The sequence below is a fragment of the Eumetopias jubatus genome, unplaced genomic scaffold, assembly GCF_037043125.1.
Source record: "Eumetopias jubatus isolate StellerSeaLion01/CBP00866 unplaced genomic scaffold, mEumJub1_p1.0 scaffold_13, whole genome shotgun sequence".
NCBI lineage: Eukaryota > Metazoa > Chordata > Mammalia > Carnivora > Otariidae > Eumetopias > Eumetopias jubatus.
Window position 1 is genome coordinate 9,817,650 of NW_028274819.1, and position 20,015 is coordinate 9,837,664.

At 61.0% G+C, this 20,015-nt stretch overlaps 1 protein-coding gene across 1 annotated transcript; it reads left to right on the plus strand.

Annotated features, from left to right (window-relative positions):
* The first annotated feature begins 4,792 nt into the window (after positions 1-4,792).
* Positions 4,793-17,818, plus strand: FADS3 (fatty acid desaturase 3). The gene is made up of 12 exons (XM_028118418.2): positions 4,793-4,999; positions 12,757-12,867; positions 13,356-13,553; positions 13,925-14,026; positions 14,155-14,277; positions 14,586-14,646; positions 15,224-15,300; positions 15,768-15,865; positions 16,251-16,347; positions 16,469-16,548; positions 16,754-16,879; positions 17,767-17,818. Exons 1-12 carry the CDS (start codon positions 4,793-4,795, stop codon positions 17,816-17,818), a joined length of 1,332 nt encoding a protein of 443 aa, XP_027974219.1.
* Positions 17,819-20,015: the final 2,197 nt, after the last annotated feature.

The following is a 20,015-nucleotide window of genomic DNA, read 5'->3' on the forward strand; positions in this document are numbered from 1 at the left end:
GAGGGGCCTGCTGTGGGGAGAGCAGCGGTGCTGAGGCTGTCCCTCGCGCTGTCTCGTTGGGGCAGATCACCCTCTGGTCTCCCTGTGTCTGTCTAACGGGAGGTTAGAGTTCGAGGCTGCCTGGCGAGAGCTGGACAGTGGCGGGATCGATTGGTGATGTCTGCCAGCAGCGCAGGCAGGGATAAGGCCGCGAGGTTCTTAGCAAGGTGTGGACCTGGGGAGCTTTCTTGTGATTCCAGATCCCCTGCCCACCTGTAGGGGTGTGGGTCCAGGCCCGTGGGGCTCCCGGGGGGAGGGGGGGAGCATAGCAGCTTCTGGTCAGTGTGTACTGGGGCTGGTGAGGGGGTCCCTACTGGCCCGAGGCCTCAGGCCGGCTGTGGGCCAGCCAGGACTCTGTCAAGGCCACCCAACCCTATCACCCTCTCTAGCCAGGAACCTTTTCGCTCTTGGTCTCCTGCCTTGCAGATTCCCCCTTCCTTCCCCCCACTTCCTCACGGGCTGATCCCAACATCCTCTCCTGCATACCCGCCTCTTTCTGCCCTTCTCTCGGTCAGTCCTGGGTCAGCTGGGGGAGAAAGAGAAAGAACGTCTGGGCCCTGAAACTTCTCTGCCCCTGGACGAGCCACCCCCAGGGCCAAGGAGACACCAGGCCACGTTTCAGAGCCCTGGCAGAGGGTCCCACAGCCCAGACTCGCTCGGCCTGCCCCCACCACAGGACTTCCTGTCAGGCCAAGGCGGGGCTGTGGTGGGCAAACAACAGTGGGTGGGGTGCTTGTGAGGGACCCAGGGACACACAATCTGGCCTCAGGACCTCCCAACAGTAGCTTAGTATCTGAGCACTAACATCAGCCCCAGGGCTGGCTCCACGCCCTTTAAACGAACCGGTGCACTTAACCCTCAGAGAAATCCCCATGAGGTACTACTATTTCCCCATTTTGCAGATGAATCCCCTGAGGCACTGAGAGGACACATAGTCGAGGGTGCCCCCAGGACAGGAATGCCTGAGCCCAGCTCCAGAGCCAGCACCCAGGACTCCTTGCATCAGACACCTGCCTTGTGCCTGACGCTGGATGAGGCCCTTCTTTGTTTTTCAGAGATGTAGAAACTGAGTCTCAGGCAGAGGCAGAGCTGCATTTTCATTAGGCTTGTTTCCCACATTTTTACCGGGTTACAGCTGCTCCCCCACCCCTGCTCTTCAGGCTTCTGGGGGTGACTGGGGGCCCTATGGAGGGAGGGGCTTAGGGCTTTGGCTCTTGGAGTTGGGAGAGGTTTAACTGACATCAGCCGGACAGGAGTTGTTCCTCTTAAGTGAATTTTCTAGACAACTCTCTAAGTGCTCCCGGCATCTGTGGTCACCTCTTAAAAGCTAGCTCCAACGGTGGCCATTGAGCCTGAGCCCGCGCGAGCGGGCCTTCCACATTGCTCTGCTGTGTCATGTTTTACCATCCACAAAGCCTGCCCCGACTGGATGCTGCCGGGACTGTGTACCTGGGCCACGGGGCTCTTGTCTGGGCCTCAGTTTGCTCCTCCATGAGTTGGGAAGATTGGACCACGTGACCTTTGCAGCCCCTCCCCCCCTTTTTCATTTCATTGGGGTAAAAAGCACAGTTTACCATCTTAACTTCCTGCCATCGTCTGTACGTGCCACACTTTCTTTGCCCTTCCATCCCTTGATGGACATGTGGGTTGCTCCCACCTACAAGCTAATGTGAATGATGCTGCCAGGGATGCGGGAGAGCCGTGATTTCTTCGAGGCCTTGCTTTCAGTTCCTTTGGATATTTACCGAGAGGCGGGTTCGCTCAGTGATATGCCCCCGTTCTGTCCTCAGTTTTCTGAGGAACCTCCAGACCGTCTTCCGCAGAAGTCGTACCCATTTATGATCCTGCCAACAGCGCACAGGGGTTCCGGTTTCTCCACATCCTTGCCAACACGTGTCACGTTGGTGTTTTTTTGATAATTGCCTGTGAGGTGATAGCTCACTGTGGTTTTGATGTGCATTTCTTCGGTGCTTAATGCCCTCGACCTCATCTTTTCATATGCTTGTTGGCCTTGGACATCCTGAGGAGCCCTACTGCGCACCAGAGCGATGCCTCCGGGGTGAGACTTTTGTGGCTGGTCGGACAGCCCTTCTGTCATTCTGTGGCCCCCGGCCCCCCTCACATCGCAACGAGTTGTGTCCAGGGCCTAATAACCAAACCCACAGTGTGGCGAGCTTTAGCTCAAAGCCAAGTGGCAAAGCTCTGACTTGAGTCCACTTTGTGCGTCTGCTGAGAACACACAGTGCCTGGGCTTTAGGACTGCTCTTTCTGGTAGGTCCAGAGTTTCCCCACGTTCCCCCAACTGGGCCACCGCCACACCTCTGCTGCTTGCCCCAGCCCCCGCTGGTCTGCACAAGTATCACTCAGCTCCCTGACCGTGGCTACTGGTTCCATGGGGGCTGGAGACTTGAGTGTGTCCCACGAGAGACGTGTCAGCTCACGGCCAGGAGAAGTTCTGGGCCAGGGGCCAGCCACGGGTTGGAGGGGCTCAACCTCAAGCAGGCACCCTCCCCCCAAAATGCTCCAGCTGGCCAGACCCTCCCGTGCCTTTTGGCTAGTTCTCCCCTCCCCCTGCCTAAGCCCGATTCCTGGCGGTGGCCCAATGGCAGCTCAGGAATGTCAAGTGGAGCCTCTCCCTGACAGGGAGGTGCGGGGAGGGGGATAATAGAGTCTCAAGTTCTCCTGGAGCCCGCGATTTTAGGAGAGTTGCAAGGTCCACTGGGTTGAAGCCTGGAGGGGTAAAGCCACCTATGGAAGGCCCCGAGGCCTGCAGAGAAATCGTGTGCGCAGCTGTTGGTTCCACTCTGAGAAAGAGACACACAGTTCAGGACTTAACAGGAACACGATGACAGGCGTCAGGAGACCTTGACCACCACTCTCTCCTTGCCAGGATCAAGTGGCTGGAGGGGCGGCACCGCCCAGAGCCCTGTCCTTGCTTTATGGCCTGGGGGACCCTGTGCAGGCCTTCATTTTCCTCATCTGTCTGGGAGCAGCTGGGGCAAGTGGAGGCTCTGACCCACTCCAGTCCCCCAGCGGCCTTGCGTGTGGCTGAGACCAGGTCGGGGCCCAGGGAAGGCCGCAGGGGTCAGCATCTGAACCCTGAGGGCTGCTTGAAGCTGGGGTGGAGGCCACGCCCCTTGTGGAGGGGCTGGAGATTGGGGCAGGAGGTTCAGTTCCTGTAAGAGCCTGCCCCCTCTCCTTGAGCTCACCTGCAAACATGGTGGCAGCAGGGGTATCTGCAGTCACCGCCCACCTCAGCCGCCAGCCACACACACCTCTGCTGCCCCCCACCCCCCCAACACACATGCTCAGGCTGGGGGTTCAAGGACACCTCAGTGCTCAGGCAGCCCAGGGCCATGGTGCGGCAAGGCCTTAACGGTTGTCTTGGCAACCAAATAGAGGTCTCTTGGTACCAAGGAGAACCCAGAAGCCCCTTCAGCCCTTCCTGGCGCCCTGGCCCTCCTGCCCCCACAAATACTAGCTTTAGTGATTTCCTACAAATTGTTAAACCAAGATAAAAGGTTAGCATATCGGAGAAATATACTTCGTGTTCTCCAAGTGCATTCCCTGAACCAGCGCAGCAGCATCACCCCCCTGCGAACCTGTTCCAAATGCAATACTCCGCCCCCAAACCACCGCTGCTGAATCCCACCCGGGTGGGGAGCGCAGCGGTCCTGCCTTAACAGGCTCTCCGGGGATCCTGCTGTGCTCGAGTTTCATACCCCCGCTGGCCCGCAGCATAACCTTGGCCTGATTGCATTTCATGTCGAGTGTGAACGCCTCGCTTCTAGGAACAGGTGTCTATCTCAAAAACACACAAAAAGTAGTTTGGGGAGTACCTTACACTCTCAAAAGGGATGCATTTATTTAAGTAAAAATGGGGAGGTGCTGTAACAGGCAGAGCAGCCAGTGAATGACAGCGCCCCGCTACCGATGCCGGTGCTCCTGAACCCCTTTCCACATCCCCACCCTGCAGCCCCAGCGGCAGGAAGACCACGCCCCGCCCCGCCCCCCCACCTCCCCCCCGCAGACCGCCCCACGCCGGGCCGGTTGACGCGGCCGGTCGCTCAGCCCCGACGGCGGCCTCGCTGCGCGGACGCTCGGGGCCGATTGTTTGAAAGCTGTTTACAGTCACCCCGAGGCAGCGTTCCCACCTCCGTGCGCTCAAGACTGAACGTTCCAGGACGCATGGCTGGAAGCCCCGTGTGCGCAGACTGTGGTTCCAAGCCCCGCTGGCGCAGACCTGGGCCCCGAGGGCAAGGCCGCACCGGTCAAGGGTGTAAAGTCCCCGTCCCTCCCCCGTACCCCCCACCCCGCCCGCCGGGCGCCGCGAGCCGGGAGCCGGGAGCCGGGAGCCGGGAGCCGGGAGCCGGGCAGCGCCCGGCTTGGTGGCCGCGGCCCCCGCGGGCGGGGTGGGCCCGCCCGGACACCGCCCTCGCCGGCCCGAGCGCGGCGCAGCCAATGGAGGCCGAGGCGCCGTGCGGGGATTGGAGCGGGCGCGGGGCGGGCCGGCGGGGCCGGGCGAGGGGAGGAGGCGAGGCGGGCGCTGTCAGCGCTGTTATAAGGGAGGGAAAAGTTCCCTGCGCCGGGAGCTGGGGAGGCGCACGCTCATACGGCGGCCGCAGCGGCAGGGCGGGGCCGCGGAGGAGCCGGTGGCGGTGGAGGACGCCCCCGGGGCCGCGACTCGCTCCCCTTGGGGTCTCTGGCGGACCTCGCCAAGGTACCGGCGGCCCGAGGGCTTTCGCACGCAGCCATGGGCGGCGTCGGGGAGCCCGGCGAGGCGCCCGCGCAGCCGGGGGCGCCGCTGCCCACCTTCCGCTGGGAGCAGATCCGCCAGCACAACCTGCCGGGCGACAAGTGGCTGGTCATCGAGCGTCGCGTCTACGACATCAGCCGCTGGGCACAGCGGCACCCGGGGGGCAGCCGCCTTATTGGCCACCACGGCGCGGAGGACGCCACGGTAAGGAAGCCCACCGCTGGCCGGGTGGAGCCTGGCGCTGGCTGGGGCCTGGTCATGGGCACTGGGACCCTCTCTACTTGTGGGGTCTGGCATCCTTTCTACTCTTCGCTGACCTTTGATCTCCTGGTCCGGGACCCAGGATTGGGATGGACAAGCCAGGGCCCCGATGTGGAGTAAGGAGGCCAGGTCTCTGCATGGAGGACCTGCACAACGGGCCACAGGGCCGGGCCGGGCTAGAGCGGGTCTGTGCAGGAGTAAGGGGCTCTCAGAGGTGGGTGTGTCATGCTCAAGGAGCCCTCCTTGTGTCCTGAGCTTCTCCTCTCAGTTCTGGGTCCCCCAGGCCAGGTTCCTTTTGCTGAGTGCCAGGGGTAGGGTGGGGTCCCCCGGGAGACTGGCAGGGATGTGCCACCAGACGCTGGAGTCTGGGCAGCAAAGCCTGGGCAGGGCCCAGAGGTCTGTGGCTTTCGCAAGAGCCACTGTAAACTGCTCTGAGGGGCAGTGACTCACCTCTCCTGGGCTGGCAGCTACACGTGGGAGAACTTTGCCAGCCAGGCTGGGTGGGCCTCCTCGGGAAGCAGGGTCACCCCAGGGATAGGCTGGCGCTGGGGGACCCCGACTTCCCCTTCCCAGCCCATGTCTAGACATGTCTTGCCAAGGAGAGATGTGGCCTGGTCCCCTGGGACTGTCTGGCTGGAGTCCAGCAGTCCCCCATCTGGAGACGACAAGTTGAGGCCACGATGCTCTGCCTTGACCGTCTAAAAATCTGGGTTGGCCACCCTGAGTACCAGGAGTCTTCAAGATATCAGGAGATGAATCCCTAACTGGCAGAACTTTAAGCAGCAGCAGAAGTCGTGTTCTGTCCCAGGAGGTCAGTGTCCCTGTTCACCAGGGCTGCCGGGTTGGGCCATCTCCATGAACTCTTAAGGGAAAAGGTCTTTCTTCCCCATTTCTACCCTAAGAAGCTGAGGGTTTAGAGTCAGAAGCCTCCTGAAAGTCTAGAATGTGACAGAAAGCCTTGTCCATGGGCCAGGTGGTGGCCGTGGAGTTGAAGATGACTGGGGGCTAATAAGTGTGTGACCACACACAGGCCTGTATGCGTGTGTGCTGCACACATTTGTGTGCGTGGTCGTACGTGTGTGCATTTCTGCTTGGGGGTTGGGGGGGTGAGGTGCCACGACCCTGACCACCCTCAAGGCCACCCCAACCTTGGAGCTGAGGGGCAGGATGGAGGCAGGAGAGGGGAAGGATGACATAGAGCATTTCTCAATTACTTGCTCCTGCTTGGTGCCCAGGCTGGTGCTGGGGGCCTCCCACATGGGAACCCCATCATACAGTTAGCACTTGACCCCGAGACCTCCATCTGACGGATTTCACATTGGTTCATCTCCAGTAAGCTCTGTTTCCCATTTCCAAAAAGCAGTCTGTCTGCTCCTTGGGGCTGGGTCCTGGCTCTGCCACTGGAGACTTTGAGTGACCTTGAACCAGGTGTTACTCCTCTGAGCCTCAGTTTCTTCATCTGTAAAGTGGGGAGAGCTGAGCCAGACCGTGAGCCGCCTGCGGGCAGGACCGTGCCTTCTCAACTTTGTGGCCCTGGGGCTGCCACACAGTGGCTCCTGGTTGGTACGTGTGGCTGGCTGGTAAGCATGAGTTGTGCCCTGCAAACCACACAGGGCAGTGGACTAGCCAGGGCATAGCCGCCCCTGGGCTGGGTGGCCTTGTCTCGTTCTATCCAGGTCTGGAATGGGAAGGAGTTGCACTGGGGCCGTCTGAGCTTCCTCAGGGCTGCAAACACTGGGCTGAAGTTGCCAGAAATACCTGGTCTGTTCGGGCCAAAGGGGTTCTGAGGTGGCTGGGGGGTGGGGGACCCCAACGTTTGTCTCTGATAGGCCCACAGCACAGATGACAGATGGTGTGTGTGGTCGAGTCCAGGCCCCAGGCACCCCATTCCAGGCCCTGGAGCACAGGTAGGGGTGGGGCAGCTGTTGTGCTAGAGCTGTCTTCCCTCCCCAACCCTCATTTAGCCCCAGCCGCTCATCAGCTGTTCTCATGTCCAGGCAACAGAAGCCTTCCTGCCAGGAAATTCCCAGAGTTCCTGTGCCATGAAGTCAGCCTGTGGCCATCCTGGGATACAAAGCTGGGTACCCTGGGGAGAGTGCTCTGGGCCCTGAGCCAGGTTTGCCTATGCTGGCTGCCCGCATAACCCGGCTTGAGACTAGCTGAGCCAGCCAGGGAAGGGTGAGGCCCGGCTGTTGGCTGGTCAGAAGTATACCAGGGCTGGGCACTGAGTACCTACTATGTGCTGGGCTCCAAATTCAACGTTTGATTTATAGATACTCTTCTAATCCTCAGGATACCCCTATGAGGTGGGTACTATTAGTGATTTTCCCACTTTACAGCTCAAAAAAGGAAAGTGACTTGAAATTAAGTGGCAGGGTCTGAGATGTGAATCCATAGCCCATCCTCTTAAACATGCTGCCCTGTGGCTTAACTGGGTTTTTTCCATTCATTCATTCTTCACTTACTGAATCATTAAACCCACCAGCAGATAGATATTCAGTGAGCATACTGTATCCACCAAACTCTGTTCTAACCTCTGAAGATACAGCCGAACAAAACATTGCAAGGACAAAGTTCCTTGGCAGAGGGTTGAGCTAGAGCAGAGACTCAGAGGTGGGAAGGTACTCAAGAAACAGCAAGGATATCGGCGGGGCTGGAGTGCAGTAGTGGGGAGAGGGGCAGGCAGTGAGGTCCAGAGGTCACGGGGAGCTGGCTCCCACTGGGCTTCCGTGTCCCTGAAAGCAGAACTTTGGTTTTATTCTAAGGGGATCTTGGAGGGCAGAGCAGGGAAGCCAGGGCAATCTGAGATACCTTTGAAAGGATCCTTAATGTGAAGGGGAAGGCAGAGCCCTCCAGGAGAAGGGCAGGAGGCTAAGGGAGGAGACGGTGGGGACCTACCGTCTCCCAGGTGAGGTCACTCAGAAGAGGTGACCATTCACCTGGGCTCTGAAGGGCAGGCATGGCCAGGGCAGAAGGCAGGAGCTGCTCGGGGCCCAGGTGCACCAGGGGGGTGGTATTAGGAGTTAGCTTCAGGGGGTGTTCAGACAACAACGCACTGAAGGCAGGTATGAGTGTTGGCCCATTTTGCAGATGAGGAGACAGGCTGAATGTGGGTGACATGAAGGGACTTTCTTGGGGCCCTCAAAGGGCAGGGCCTTTGTCCTCGGGCTTGGAGAGTGGGGTTTGTGTCTAGGTCGGAGCTGGGGGGAGGTGGGGCAGATGGGAGGCTCTGGAGGAAGGGGGGCTGGTCAGAGGGGGCTGGCCAGGAACGCAGGGGACCTGGTTCCAGAGCCCACGTTCTTCCCACCCACCACGCTGGCTGCCCGCATAACCCGGCTGCCTGACAGCACTCTCCATGGAGTGTGACCTCCCTGGGCTCCGTGGGTGGTTTCTGCAGGGTCCCCACCCACTCAGGCTCCTTCCCAGGGTAGTTGTAGTGCCAGACTCCTGCCCTGGGGGAGTGCTGGGCAGGAACACAGTGCAGATGTAGGGACGCTGGTGGCCCCAGCACCCTGGCGGCCCTCTGCTTTTCTTGCCGAGGGCACCCAAGCGTTGTGGTTTCCCACGAAACAGCTAGGAAGAGCCAGAGTGGGAGAGTGGTGGTGGTGGAGAAAGGACCACGTGTCAGACGGCCTGGCCCCTTTGGGGTGCCTGACACTTGTGAAGCCAAGGGTGCTGGGTGGAACCCTAATGTGGGTACCGGCCCATCACCAGGGGCACCGGGAGCGTCTCTCTGGGAGGGTCTGTCCTTGCGCTGGGCTGGCCTGCACAGGTGGGAGGTGGATGGGCCGTGTTCAGAGTTCGGTGCCCTTTGGCCTCTGTGTCTTCGTGTCCTCGTCTGTAAAACGGGGACCCTGATACTACTTCCCCACAGGTTCCGATAAGGAGTGCTGGGGTCGGGGGATGGGAAGGAGCATGCGTGCTGGGCATGAGGGCCTCCTTTACCTTCCCACCCGGGAGAGGGACAGACGGAGGGATTGCCGGGGTATCCCCTGAGGCTTACCCCCCCCCCATTGTCACAACTCAACAGAGGCTTAAGGAGGCCGCAAGGACAGACCCAGACCACCTGAGCCCCCAGCAGCCCTGCTCCATTCCCTTCCTGATCTGGAACATTCCCGATCCTTCGGGGAGTGACCAGGAATGCTTGCCCGTCCCCACTGTGTCCCTGTTCCCCAGCTTCCAGCTGGCAGGGTGCACGCCACTCTCCTACCTCGACGCCCACAGGCCCGCCCTTGGAGGCCACTAAACCCCAGCGGACTCGGGAGAGGGGCACGTTGGGCCAGCGGGGTGCTCCGCCAGAGCCGAACGCCAGGCCCTTGTAAGGGCCTGCACTGACTCCGTCCTCCCGGCAGCCCCGGAGACGGGCGTCGGTGGTTTCTGCCGTCCTACTGAGGAAATACGAAATGGAGGGACGTGCGATCTTGTCCTCCCCAGCTCGGCTCGTAATGCTGCTCAGATGCCGTCCCCAGCAGGCTGGCGCAGAGCCCCCCACTCCCGCCCCTTAGCTGGCTGCTACTCGGGGCTCACGAGGGGCTGTGGGGCAGGGCAGGAGCCCCTCCGGGAGCCAAGGCAGGGCTGGGAGGGCATGGACATCCCAGAGCTACTTGGGTTCAAACCCCCGCCCTGCCATGACAAACTGTGGCCTGGGCGGGTGCCCCTACCATGCTGAGCCTCCGGTCCAGTAAAATGGTTCTTACGTAACCCTGCCTTGCGGGCTGTGGAGGGTTGGCTCTTGTCCTCTTACAACTGCTCTCCAGCCCCGGCTCTGCCAGGCCCTGGGGACAGCCCTGTGGACGGAGCCTGTCACTGCCGCTAGCAGCCTCGCCCAGCTCTGTTCCAGGCCCGCGGGAGAGACCTGGAGTGACACCCTTGGCACATTAGGTGGGGGAGGACTGTAGGATGTTTCCAGGTGCACCAGGGGTAGGTGAGGGTGGGGTCTCCTCAGGCAGTGCAGCCCGAGAAACGCCGGGACCCCCCTCCTGTGCCTCACAGTCCAGGCTCCGAGCAGCCAGGTCCTTGGCTCTGTGGGATGGTGGCCAGCTTCGTGGTGAGGGCCACGTTCCACCCCCTGCCCAGGAGACCCACTGCCTCCTCTCTGGCCCAGGAGTGGTCACCCTGGGGCTACGGCTGAGTGCGCCCCGAGCACAGTTTTACAGTCAGACTGGGTTCTGGTCTAATCTCCATCAAATGGAGCTGTGTGACCTTGGTCAGTGGCTTAACCTCCCTGAGTCTTCTGCCCAGCCCCTGGGTTCTTAAGCAGTGGCCCAGAGAGGATCTGGTCACATGGCCCTGGCGAGTTTTCCAGCAAAAGCTGTTTGCTGGTGCATCAGGTTTTGGTCTGAGGCCAGCAGTGCACCTTGTTGGGACTGAGAGCATGAAAAGAAACAGGCTCGGGGCACCTGGGCAGCTCAGTCTGTTGGGCGTCCGACTCTTGGTTTCGGCTCAGGTCATGATCTCATGGTTGTGGGATTGAGCCCGGCATCGGGCTCCACACTCAGTTCGGAGTTGGCTTCAGATTCTTTCTCCTCTCTCTCTCGCAAATAAATAAATAAAATCTTAAAAAAGAAGAAGAAGAAGAAGAGGCTCAGCGGTGCCCACCTACTTTCCAAGGACCTGCCACGGCCCTGCCCATCCCCTCTCATCAGCCGGCGCCTTGTCTGTGAGCTGTGGGATTTTCTCACCGGCCCTTTGGGGACTCGCACTTCCCCTTGTCACGCCAGGGGATAAACCTGGCCGGAAGTCCCTCAGGTGGCCCTCTGCCTCGGTGCATCCCCAGGCCTGGCCTGGGCGAATTGGGACCCAGGGAAAGAGTCCAGGAGGCTGGCCTGCTCCTGCAGCAGCCCGGCTCCGGAGCACGGCCCTGGAGCATCTGGGGGTCTGCTGGGCGCCAGGGTGGCCCCAGAACACAGAGGCTGGGGGAGAAGGGCTGGAAGAGGAGGGAAGAAATCCTGGGGCCGGGGAGCTCTGTGCTGCCAGGGGAGTTTTAGAGGAAGCAAGCAGGAATCAGAGTCAGTGCTCATCAGCCTTCGAAAGGAGGGAAATCCTACCACCTGCTACAACATGGCTGAAGTTTGAGGACAAGATGCTGAGTGACAAGTTAGTCACAAAAGGACAAATATGTTTGATTCCTCTTATCACAGGCCCCTAGAGTAGTCGAATTCCTAGAGACAGTAGAGGGGTGGTTGCCGGGGGCTGGGGAGGGGGGGCAGTCAGTGTTTCGTGGGGGCAGAGATTGAAAAAGTTGCGGAGGTGGGTTGTGGCGGTGGTCGCCCAGCAGTGTGAATGCACTTGATGCCACTGAACTGAATACTTCAAAATGGTTAAAAGAGTAAATTAAGAAAACAAAAAAAGTTAATGCTCTGAGTCCAGAGCCAGAAAGGTGCTGGAGTCTTGCCCTCTTCTGCCTGGTCCCAGCAGGAGGACAGACTCGCTCAAGGTCACAGCAAGTGGGGTCAGCCGGAGCCCCAGAGCTGTCTTCCCTCCCGGCTCCCCAGGAGGCCCGGGCCACGCAGCTTCCTGTGGGGCCAGTCTCCCCTCCACCTTCTCTCTCCCAAGTCAAGGTCACCCCAGAGAGGGGGAGGCCGTCTCCCCTCTTAGGAGCTCAGGAAAGGGCCCCCACATCACCTTCCCCAGGGCCTAGGTTATTGCAGAAGCTTCACCCTCCCAGCAACCCCCCCCCCCCCGCCCCGATCCCGTCTCTAGGCTGCTCCGGGCCAGCAAGAGAGCACACAAAAGGAAAAGGGACCCCTTGGGGGGATCCTGCAGGTGTGGCCTCTAAGTGGGGGCTGGAGGGGCCTGCAGTGCTTCCTCCCCCCAGGACCGCGTGGGATGTCCAGTAGCAAGTATAGGGGCCCAGCTGTCCGTTTGAACATCCCCCAGAAGCTGGAAGGCTTGTTAGCAAGGGAACAATAGGAGGCCGGGTGTGTTCTCAGCCTCCTTCAAAGCTGTTTCCTTTGGCAGCCAGCGGTCCCCTTCCCCAGGCCCGCCGGGACAGCCTCTCACCGCAGTCCCTGGTCAGGGCAGCTGGGTGGCGAGGGCTAGTTTCTTCAGAGAGAGCCTCTGAAAGTCCAGGGATAAAGATCCAGTGAAGAACTGGGAAGAACAACGAGCCCGTGGCACCAGGACTTGATCAGCAAGACTAAGGGAGCCCAGTTTGCTCACATTTCAGAGCTGCCTGGGCCGGCTTCCTCACTGGTCCTGGGCCCTAGCACTTTGGCTTTGGCCCTCTAACCCCTGTTGCCTTGCACCCCACCCCCAGCTGTTACAGAATCACGGGAATGTGCAATACTTACTTCATTTGCTTTTTTAAAAAAAGTGGTATTTTCCCCCTCTGTTTTTAAAATCAAATGTGTTTAACTTTTCAGTGTCTCCCTTGCAAGCCTAAGAACTCAGTCTGTGTGGCCCTTGCCTGATTTTTGGACACCCCCCCCCCCCAGCCGCCCGCTGGCGGAAGCAGCTGGGGCCCGGCAGGTGAGGCGTTTCCAGCAGGACGCCCAGGGCCTGGGGAGGACCCAGCCAGGCCAGTGGGCAAGGTCAACCTATTTGGCCCTATTTATGTGACCACAAAACAGCTGCGTCTCCATCCATCGGAGCCCCGCACTGCCATCCACGGTCCTCCCCCTGCCTTGTCTGCCTGCTGCCTCTGGGGGCCGCCGCGGCTGTCTGTCTGTCTGTCCCCCTGACTGTTGGCTCTCCTTCAGGATGCCTTCCACGCCTTCCACCAGGACCTCAATTTCGTGCGCAGGTTCCTGCAGCCCCTGCTGATTGGAGAGCTGGCCCCGGAGGAGCCTAGTCAGGATGGAGCCCAGGACGTGAGCTGGGGGGAGGGGGGAGCTGGGGGGGGGCATCGCCAGGAGCAACTCCGTCCACATTGCCCCCAGGGGCCCAGGCTGGGTTTACCATCCCTCCCTGGGCAGGTAGCTGAAGGTGGAGCTAGGGGGACACGTGCAGGAACCCGGGGCTGCGGGGCTGGCTGAGCCAGCAGCATTTGCTGGTGTTTCCTGCTCTGGGCCCAGTATCCCCATCTACACTGAGAGTTTGGACGCACTGGGCTGTAAGGGTTCGCCCCGCTCTGGCTTTCTCTGCTTCTCATGTGCCCCATACCTTTTGTGGGGCGAGGCTTTGCCACCGGCCAGCTCCCCGGCTCAGACCCCAGGCTGGTGCTCTCGCCCCTCCGTCCCTCCAGCTGCACCCCCGGGGTCTCACACTGGGACTGGCTGAGGCATGGGTCACTGTTGGGGGCTCCTGGGGACCACTGGGAGCTTGCTTCTGTAGCCGACCAGCCCTTCCACCGTGGCAGGCCCAGCTGGTCGAGGACTTCCGCGCCCTGCGCCAGGTGGCTGAGGACATGGAGCTGTTTGAGGCGAAGCCCGCCTTCTTCGCTCTCCTGCTGGGCCATATCCTGGCCATGGAGGTGCTCGCTTGGCTCCTCATCTACCTCTTCGGCCCAGGCTGGGTGCCCAGCACCCTTGCCGCCCTTGTCTTGGCCACCTCCCAGGTGACTCCAGCACTGTTTTGCCGCCACCTGAACTATCTAGTAGATACGGGGCCTGGCACACCAGGACACTCTGGACATATTTGCTGGGTGAATGAACGAATGAATGAATGAGCAGCAGAGGTTCCCAAAAGGCGTGTATCTGTAGGTCAAGCTGCATTTTAAACGAGCTCCATGACAGACTTGCAAGCCCCTAGGCCTCCCGAAACTCAGTTGTCCTCATCTGTTAAAAAGAGGAAGATGGCACACAGGGTCTTAAAACACAACATTAGCTGTGGGGGTGCCCTGGGACCTGGGAGGTCTCCCTGGGGGCTCCAGTGCTGGGCCCCCCGTGGTTCCCTCCCGCCAGCTCCTAACCCTCCTCCTGCCCCCAGGCTCAGTGCTGGTGTCTGCAGCATGACCTGGGCCATATCTCGGTCTTCAAGAAGTCCCAGTGGAACCACGTGGCCCAGCAGTTTGTGATGGGGCAGCTGAAGGTGAGGGTGGAGGCGGGTGGTCGGGAGCCAGGGGCTGAGCTGGGGGTGTCTCGCCGGGTCTGTGCGAGTGTGCAGGCATGGGGTGGCGGACCTGGCCCCTGCCCTGAGAGCCCCTCTCACCCCTACAGGGCTTCTCAGCCCACTGGTGGAACTTCCGCCATTTCCAGCACCACGCCAAGCCCAACATCTTCCACAAGGACCCAGATGTGACCGTGGCACCCGTCTTCCTCCTGGGGGAGTCGTCCATTGAGGTGTGTGGGGGAGAATATGGACTCACTCGGCTGGGCATGCAGCTCATTGGGCGGTGGGAGACTGTGGCCACTGAGTCCCTCGCTGTAGCCCAGACCTGGCCCTTGACCCAGCTCCCCCCGCCCCTGACTCCAGGCCTAGCCCCCCGCCCGAGGGGCTCCCCTTCCCTCCTTGCCACCCTGTTGGGGGGATGGGGATGGGACCAATGGCCAGAACCCAGGGTTGCCTTGCCCCCAGCCAGACCCCTGCACCGACCTGGGAGGAGCAGGGCCTGGCGGGCTGCTCTCCCCAGCCCCAGCTGTCTCCACAGTACGGCAAGAAGAAGCGCCGGTACTTACCCTACAACCACCAGCACCTATACTTCTTCCTCAGTGAGTGTCCGTGCGTCCTTCGGAGGTGGGGGCACAGTGGGGCCTGGGACCGTGCCTGCCAACCCTGGACAGGGGTTGCCACCGCCTCCCGGGACAGGGGCCCACTTGTTAAACCTGCCTCCATACGGCACCTGGAGGCCTCTCCCAGCCCCGGTCACCCCAGCCTGCAGCCAGGCCTGACTGTCCCCTCGCCAGAGGCCGCCACGGCCCTGCCCTGCCCGAAGCGTTCAGAGTTCCTTCCTGCACTCACACCAGGGGGCTCCGGAGCCCTACAGCATTAGGACAGTCATTGGGGCGGCCAGGGTGAGGGTTTAAGGGTCAGGACGTGGGAAGCTGGCCCCAGCCTGCAGAAGGCTCAGATGCCAAGGGAAGGTGATGAGTCCTCCTCGTGGACTAGGCCTTGTGGGTGATGTGAGGTCACCCAGCTGGAGGGGACCGGCACCAGGTCCCACAGGTGTTCCCGGGAAAACAGCTCCTCGCTCCCCAACTCCCTAAGCCCCATGGATGTCCACCCTCAGCCTGTCCTGCTTGGTACCCCAGCCCTGCTCCTCCTGAGCCCCCTTGTGCCCCCTTGCAGTCGGCCCGCCGCTGCTCACCCTGGTGAACTTTGAAGTGGAAAATCTGGCCTACATGCTGGTGTGCATGCGGTGGACGGTGAGTGGGGGCTCTGCTCGGGTCTCCTAGGGAAGCCAGCTGTGGCAGCAGGAGGTGGGGCACGAGGGGGCAGCCCTGCCCACGAATGCAAACAGGTGTGCACGGGACGCTGTGATACACGTGTGTGTGTGTGCGCGCGCGCGTGTGCATGAGTGTGCACGGGGTGTGTTGGGGGTCTCTCCCAGTCGGGGTGTCCTCCCGCGGGGTGGGGATCCCCTGGGCCGACTCTGCCAGGCATTTGTCTCCCACAGAGGGGTCCCCCCATGGCACTTCCCCTCCAGAGTCAGTCCCATGAGGCTGGCAAGGCAAGGACCCTGTCCCTTTACCTTGCTGAGAAAAACCGAGGCCCAGAGGCAGACAGGGACCCGTGCAGGGCTCCGAGGCACAGCCAGCAGGAGGGGTGGATGACCCCAGCTCCCGCTCCCGGCTGCCTCGGGGCCTCTGTGCTCCTCTCCCCTCCTCCGCAGGACTTGCTCTGGGCCGCCAGCTTCTACTCGCGCTTCTTCCTGTGCTACAGTCCCTTCTATGGCCTCCCTGGGGCCCTGCTCCTCTTCGTTGCCGTCAGGTACGGCCGGGTTTGGAATGGCAGCGAGCTGGAGAGGCCACACACAGGCAGCAGGGGACCCCGACCACAGCCCTCCGCTCTCAGAGCCTCCACGTCCCCATCTGCAGTATGGGGGCAGCAGGGCTGCCTCCCTGGGTGGCTGAGGAACATGAGTGGCAGGATCCCAGGGACAGTGGGTCTGGGGGACGTGGCCTGGCTTACAAGCAGCCCCGTGGATGGCCACCCTCACGAGCAGGGCTGCTCTGGGCTCCGCCGAGCAATGGCCCCTGCTTTGCCCAGCGGGGGAGGGGCTACTGCAATCCCGTGGCGTAGATGAGGAAACCGAGGCCCAGTCTGATCCAAGTGGTGAGCTGGACACGGGCAGTGCCTGAGCCTCCCCTCACAGGGTCCTGGAGAGCCACTGGTTCGTGTGGATCACGCAGATGAACCACATCCCCAAGGAGATCGGCCATGAGAAGCACCGGGACTGGGCCAGCTCTCAGGTGGGCCGCTGGGGTGCCGCCGGGCCACGTCCCCGCTAGGGGGCATGGGGGCCCTGGCAGGGCTGCCAGGTCCGGGCCCCTTGCCCACCTGTCTCACCAGTGCCCCACCCGTTCCTGGCAGCTGGCAGCCACCTGCAACGTGGAGCCCTCGCTCTTCACTGACTGGTTCAGCGGGCACCTCAACTTCCAGATTGAGCACCAGTGAGCGCGGGCCCTGGAGGCCCCATGGGGGTGGGAGTGAGTCCTGAGCCCAGGGGCTGACGAGGGGCCCCTGTGTCCAGTCTTTCCCCGGGGAGGCCAAGACATAAGCCCCGGACTCCCTGGAGGCCCGGGAGGTGATGGGTGGGTGGGGGCTCCCTCCGGCACCCCCTCACCTCAGGTGCCAGCCCACACTCTTCCCCCCCAGCCTCTTCCCCACGATGCCAAGGCACAACTACCGCAGGGTGGCCCCACTGGTCAAGGCACTGTGTGCCAAGCATGGCCTCAAGTACGAGGTGAAGCCCTTCCTCACCGCCCTGGTGGACATCATTGGGTAAGGGCCCTCCATGCACGGTGGCTCCCCTGGGGCCCCTTCCTGGGCACCTGGCTCTCTGAGCCCACACGGGTCCCTCTCCAAGAGCTGGCACTCGAGGCCTTTCTTTTCTTTTTTTTTTTTTTAAGATTTTATTTATTTATTTGAGAGAGAGAGAATGAGAGAGAGCACGAGAGGGAAGAGGGTCAGAGGGAGAAGCAGACTCCCTGCCGAGCAGGGAGCCTGCTGTGGGACTCGATCCCGGGACTCCAGGATCATGACCTGAGCCGAAGGCAGTCGCTTAACCAACTGAGCCACCCAGGCGCCCTCGAGGCCTTTCTGATCAAACTTTCTGTCTTCAGCCTGTGCCCTCCCTCCTTTCCCAGGGTTCTCTCATTCCGCCGGGCTTAGGGAGCACCTGTCGGGGGCCCAGGCCCTGTCCTGAGGGCTGTCGATGCATCAGTTTCTATGAGCAGGACAGGCCGAGATCCCTGCCTTCCTGGAGCTGACATCCTAGTAGGGGAAAAAGAACGCAGTTAAAATAAGTACAGAAGATGTGGGAAGAGAGGTTAACGCTTTGGCAAAACAAAACCATGAAACCTAAGAATGGGAGCGGGCAAGGGGTTGGGAGAGCCAGGCAGGACTTGCGTTTTTAATAGGGTGGCAGGGTAGGTGGTGTTGACAAGGCGCCACGTGAGCAGAGATGGGGACATGTGTGCGGGGGGGCGACTACCCGGGGCAAGGGAACCGTGCGAAGGCCTCTCCCAGTGACCCTTCTGCACCACCCCCACCCCCACGCCAGCCTCCTGCCCCAGAGGAATGGGGACAAGTCCACTCACCCTCACTGTCTTGGGGGGAAGGAGGTAGTATCTTGCAGTTGACACATGCACCCCATCTCTGCCTCCTAGATCCCTGAAGAAGTCTGGCGACGTCTGGCTGGAAGCCTACCTCCACCAGTGAGGGCAGCATGCAGGGCCCCGGCTGCCACCAAGCTGGCCCAGGCAGGCTTGACCCCTCCGCCCCCCTGCCCCCCTCCCCACCTGGCCTAGGGGGCCCTGCCCACCCTTCTGGATCTGCTGTCTTCACCTCAGCCCCCTCACCTGTCTGCTTGGCAGCCCTAAGGCCATGGCTCTTGGCCAAACAGGACCAGGGCTGGGGGATGGTACATAAAGCCACACAGCATGGCATGTTTTCCTAGAGCAAAAATTTAGGGAAAACTGTTATTTTTATATAAAAACAAACCCAGATCTGTGATGGAGTATTGAATCTGCAAGAATCTTGGGGCTGGAGTCTGCCGCAGACTTCGTGAGAGGAGTTCGGGCCCTTGGGTGCTGGGAGATGGGGGTGAGGGGGATAAATGGTGACTTTCAGAGGTCCCCTCTGCCCTGGGTCGGGGAGCCAGCAGCTGCCCCAGGCTCAGCTCTCTCTGTGGGCCTGGGCCTTCCTATTCCTTACCCACTCACCAGCAACTTTGGGTAGTCACATTGGGCTCCCCTCACCTGAGTCCTCTACACAGTGAGAGGGGGGCTGGCCCAGCAGACCAGGGCTCAGGGCGGAAGGTCATGTCCACAGGGGCCCCGTGAGCACAGGAAGCGAAGTCAGTATGACCCGGACCTGCACTGGCCTCCCACAGCCTCCGTGATGAGCGGCCTCCTCGGGCCACCTGCCGGTCCTGCACTTGGCATCAGGCTGGTGGGGGTGCAGCTTGACTGCGCTCAGTGGCCCCCAAGAAGGGGGACACGGGCCTTCTCGCACGCCTTCCTGGGACCTGGTGCCTGCGTGGTGTCAGCAGCTTAAAGAAAATGAAGCACCGAGCTAGGATTTCTCTCAGGGCCTTTCTGGAGGGGGAGCCGAAGTCCCCCCATCCGCCACAGGATTGCCCCTCACTTTGTCGGGGCTGCCATTGCCGTGGGCTGGGTTCTCTTCAGGAAGTAGAAGGGGCACACATCCTGGAGGTCTTATCCAGTCCTTTCCCAGGACCACCCCGCCCCACCCCGAGCCCCTCCATGCGGCTCCCACCCACTCTTCTCTGGTCGGGGAAAACTGGGGTGGGGGGATGGGGGTCCTGCCTCCGCGGGGACTCATGGCTGTTATCACCTTGTGGGAAGTTATTTAACCTCTCTGAGCAGTAGTATGACCTCCTAGGGTGGTGGAAGGTAAAAAGGGGGTGCTGTGTGGAAGGTTCTTTGCATAGGGCTTAACAACAGGGCTCAGAATTTTTTTTTTTTTAAGATTTTATTTATTTATATGACAGAGAGAGACACAGTGAGAGAGGGAACACAAGCAGGGGGAGTGGGAGAGGGAGAAGCAGGCTTCCCACCAAGCAGGGAGCCCGATGCGGGGCTCGATCCCAGGACCCTGGGATCATGACCTGAGCCGAAGGCAGATGCTTAATGACTGAGCCACCCAGGTGCCCCAGGGCTCAGAATTTTTTAAAACTTCATGCACACACTTCAACACCCTGGGGCCCCACCTGCCCTGACCTGGGACAAGCCCGTGGCTGTCTCTGACCACATGTCCAGAGCAGATCCCACATTCAGGGCCCCTGCCCAGGCTGTTCCCTCTGCTGGGAGACCCCCCTTCCTGTGGCCACCTATGGAAACCCTGCTGACTCCGGGTGCCATGTGGGCCCTGACAGCAGTCCCTCTATCTCCTGTGCAGTCAGTGCATTTCCTGCAGTGGCTCTGATGCACAGGCACTTACCGGAAATGTTAACACCCTGTACGTAGGGGCAGCACATCCCCGTGGTAGGGAATGCTGAGCCTGCGACGCCACCTAGGGGCGTCCAGAGCATCTGCAACCGCGGTGGGGCGGGCCACGCTCCGTGCTGCCCCTGATGGTGGCCTCGGGGAGTGCGCTCTTCCTCTGCAAATCGGTGGTTGCCTCGCGACTTGCGCAGAGGACACTTGGGGAAGTCTCCTTCACTGGCGGGTCGTCTTTGCCCTTGTCCCATCTGGCCCCCATGCGGACAGGTCATCACCCCTCTCCTGAGCTGAGCTCCCCTTCTCTATCAGGAGGTCTCTTCCGGAGTCCCAGAACAAAAACCTAGGGAGTGTGGGCCAGGAGTGTAAAAGGAAAGAAGGAAGGGCCTTGGCGGAGCCTCCAAGAAACCCGCGATCTCTGCTTGCTGGTCTGCACGTAGTCTTGGGCACAGAGG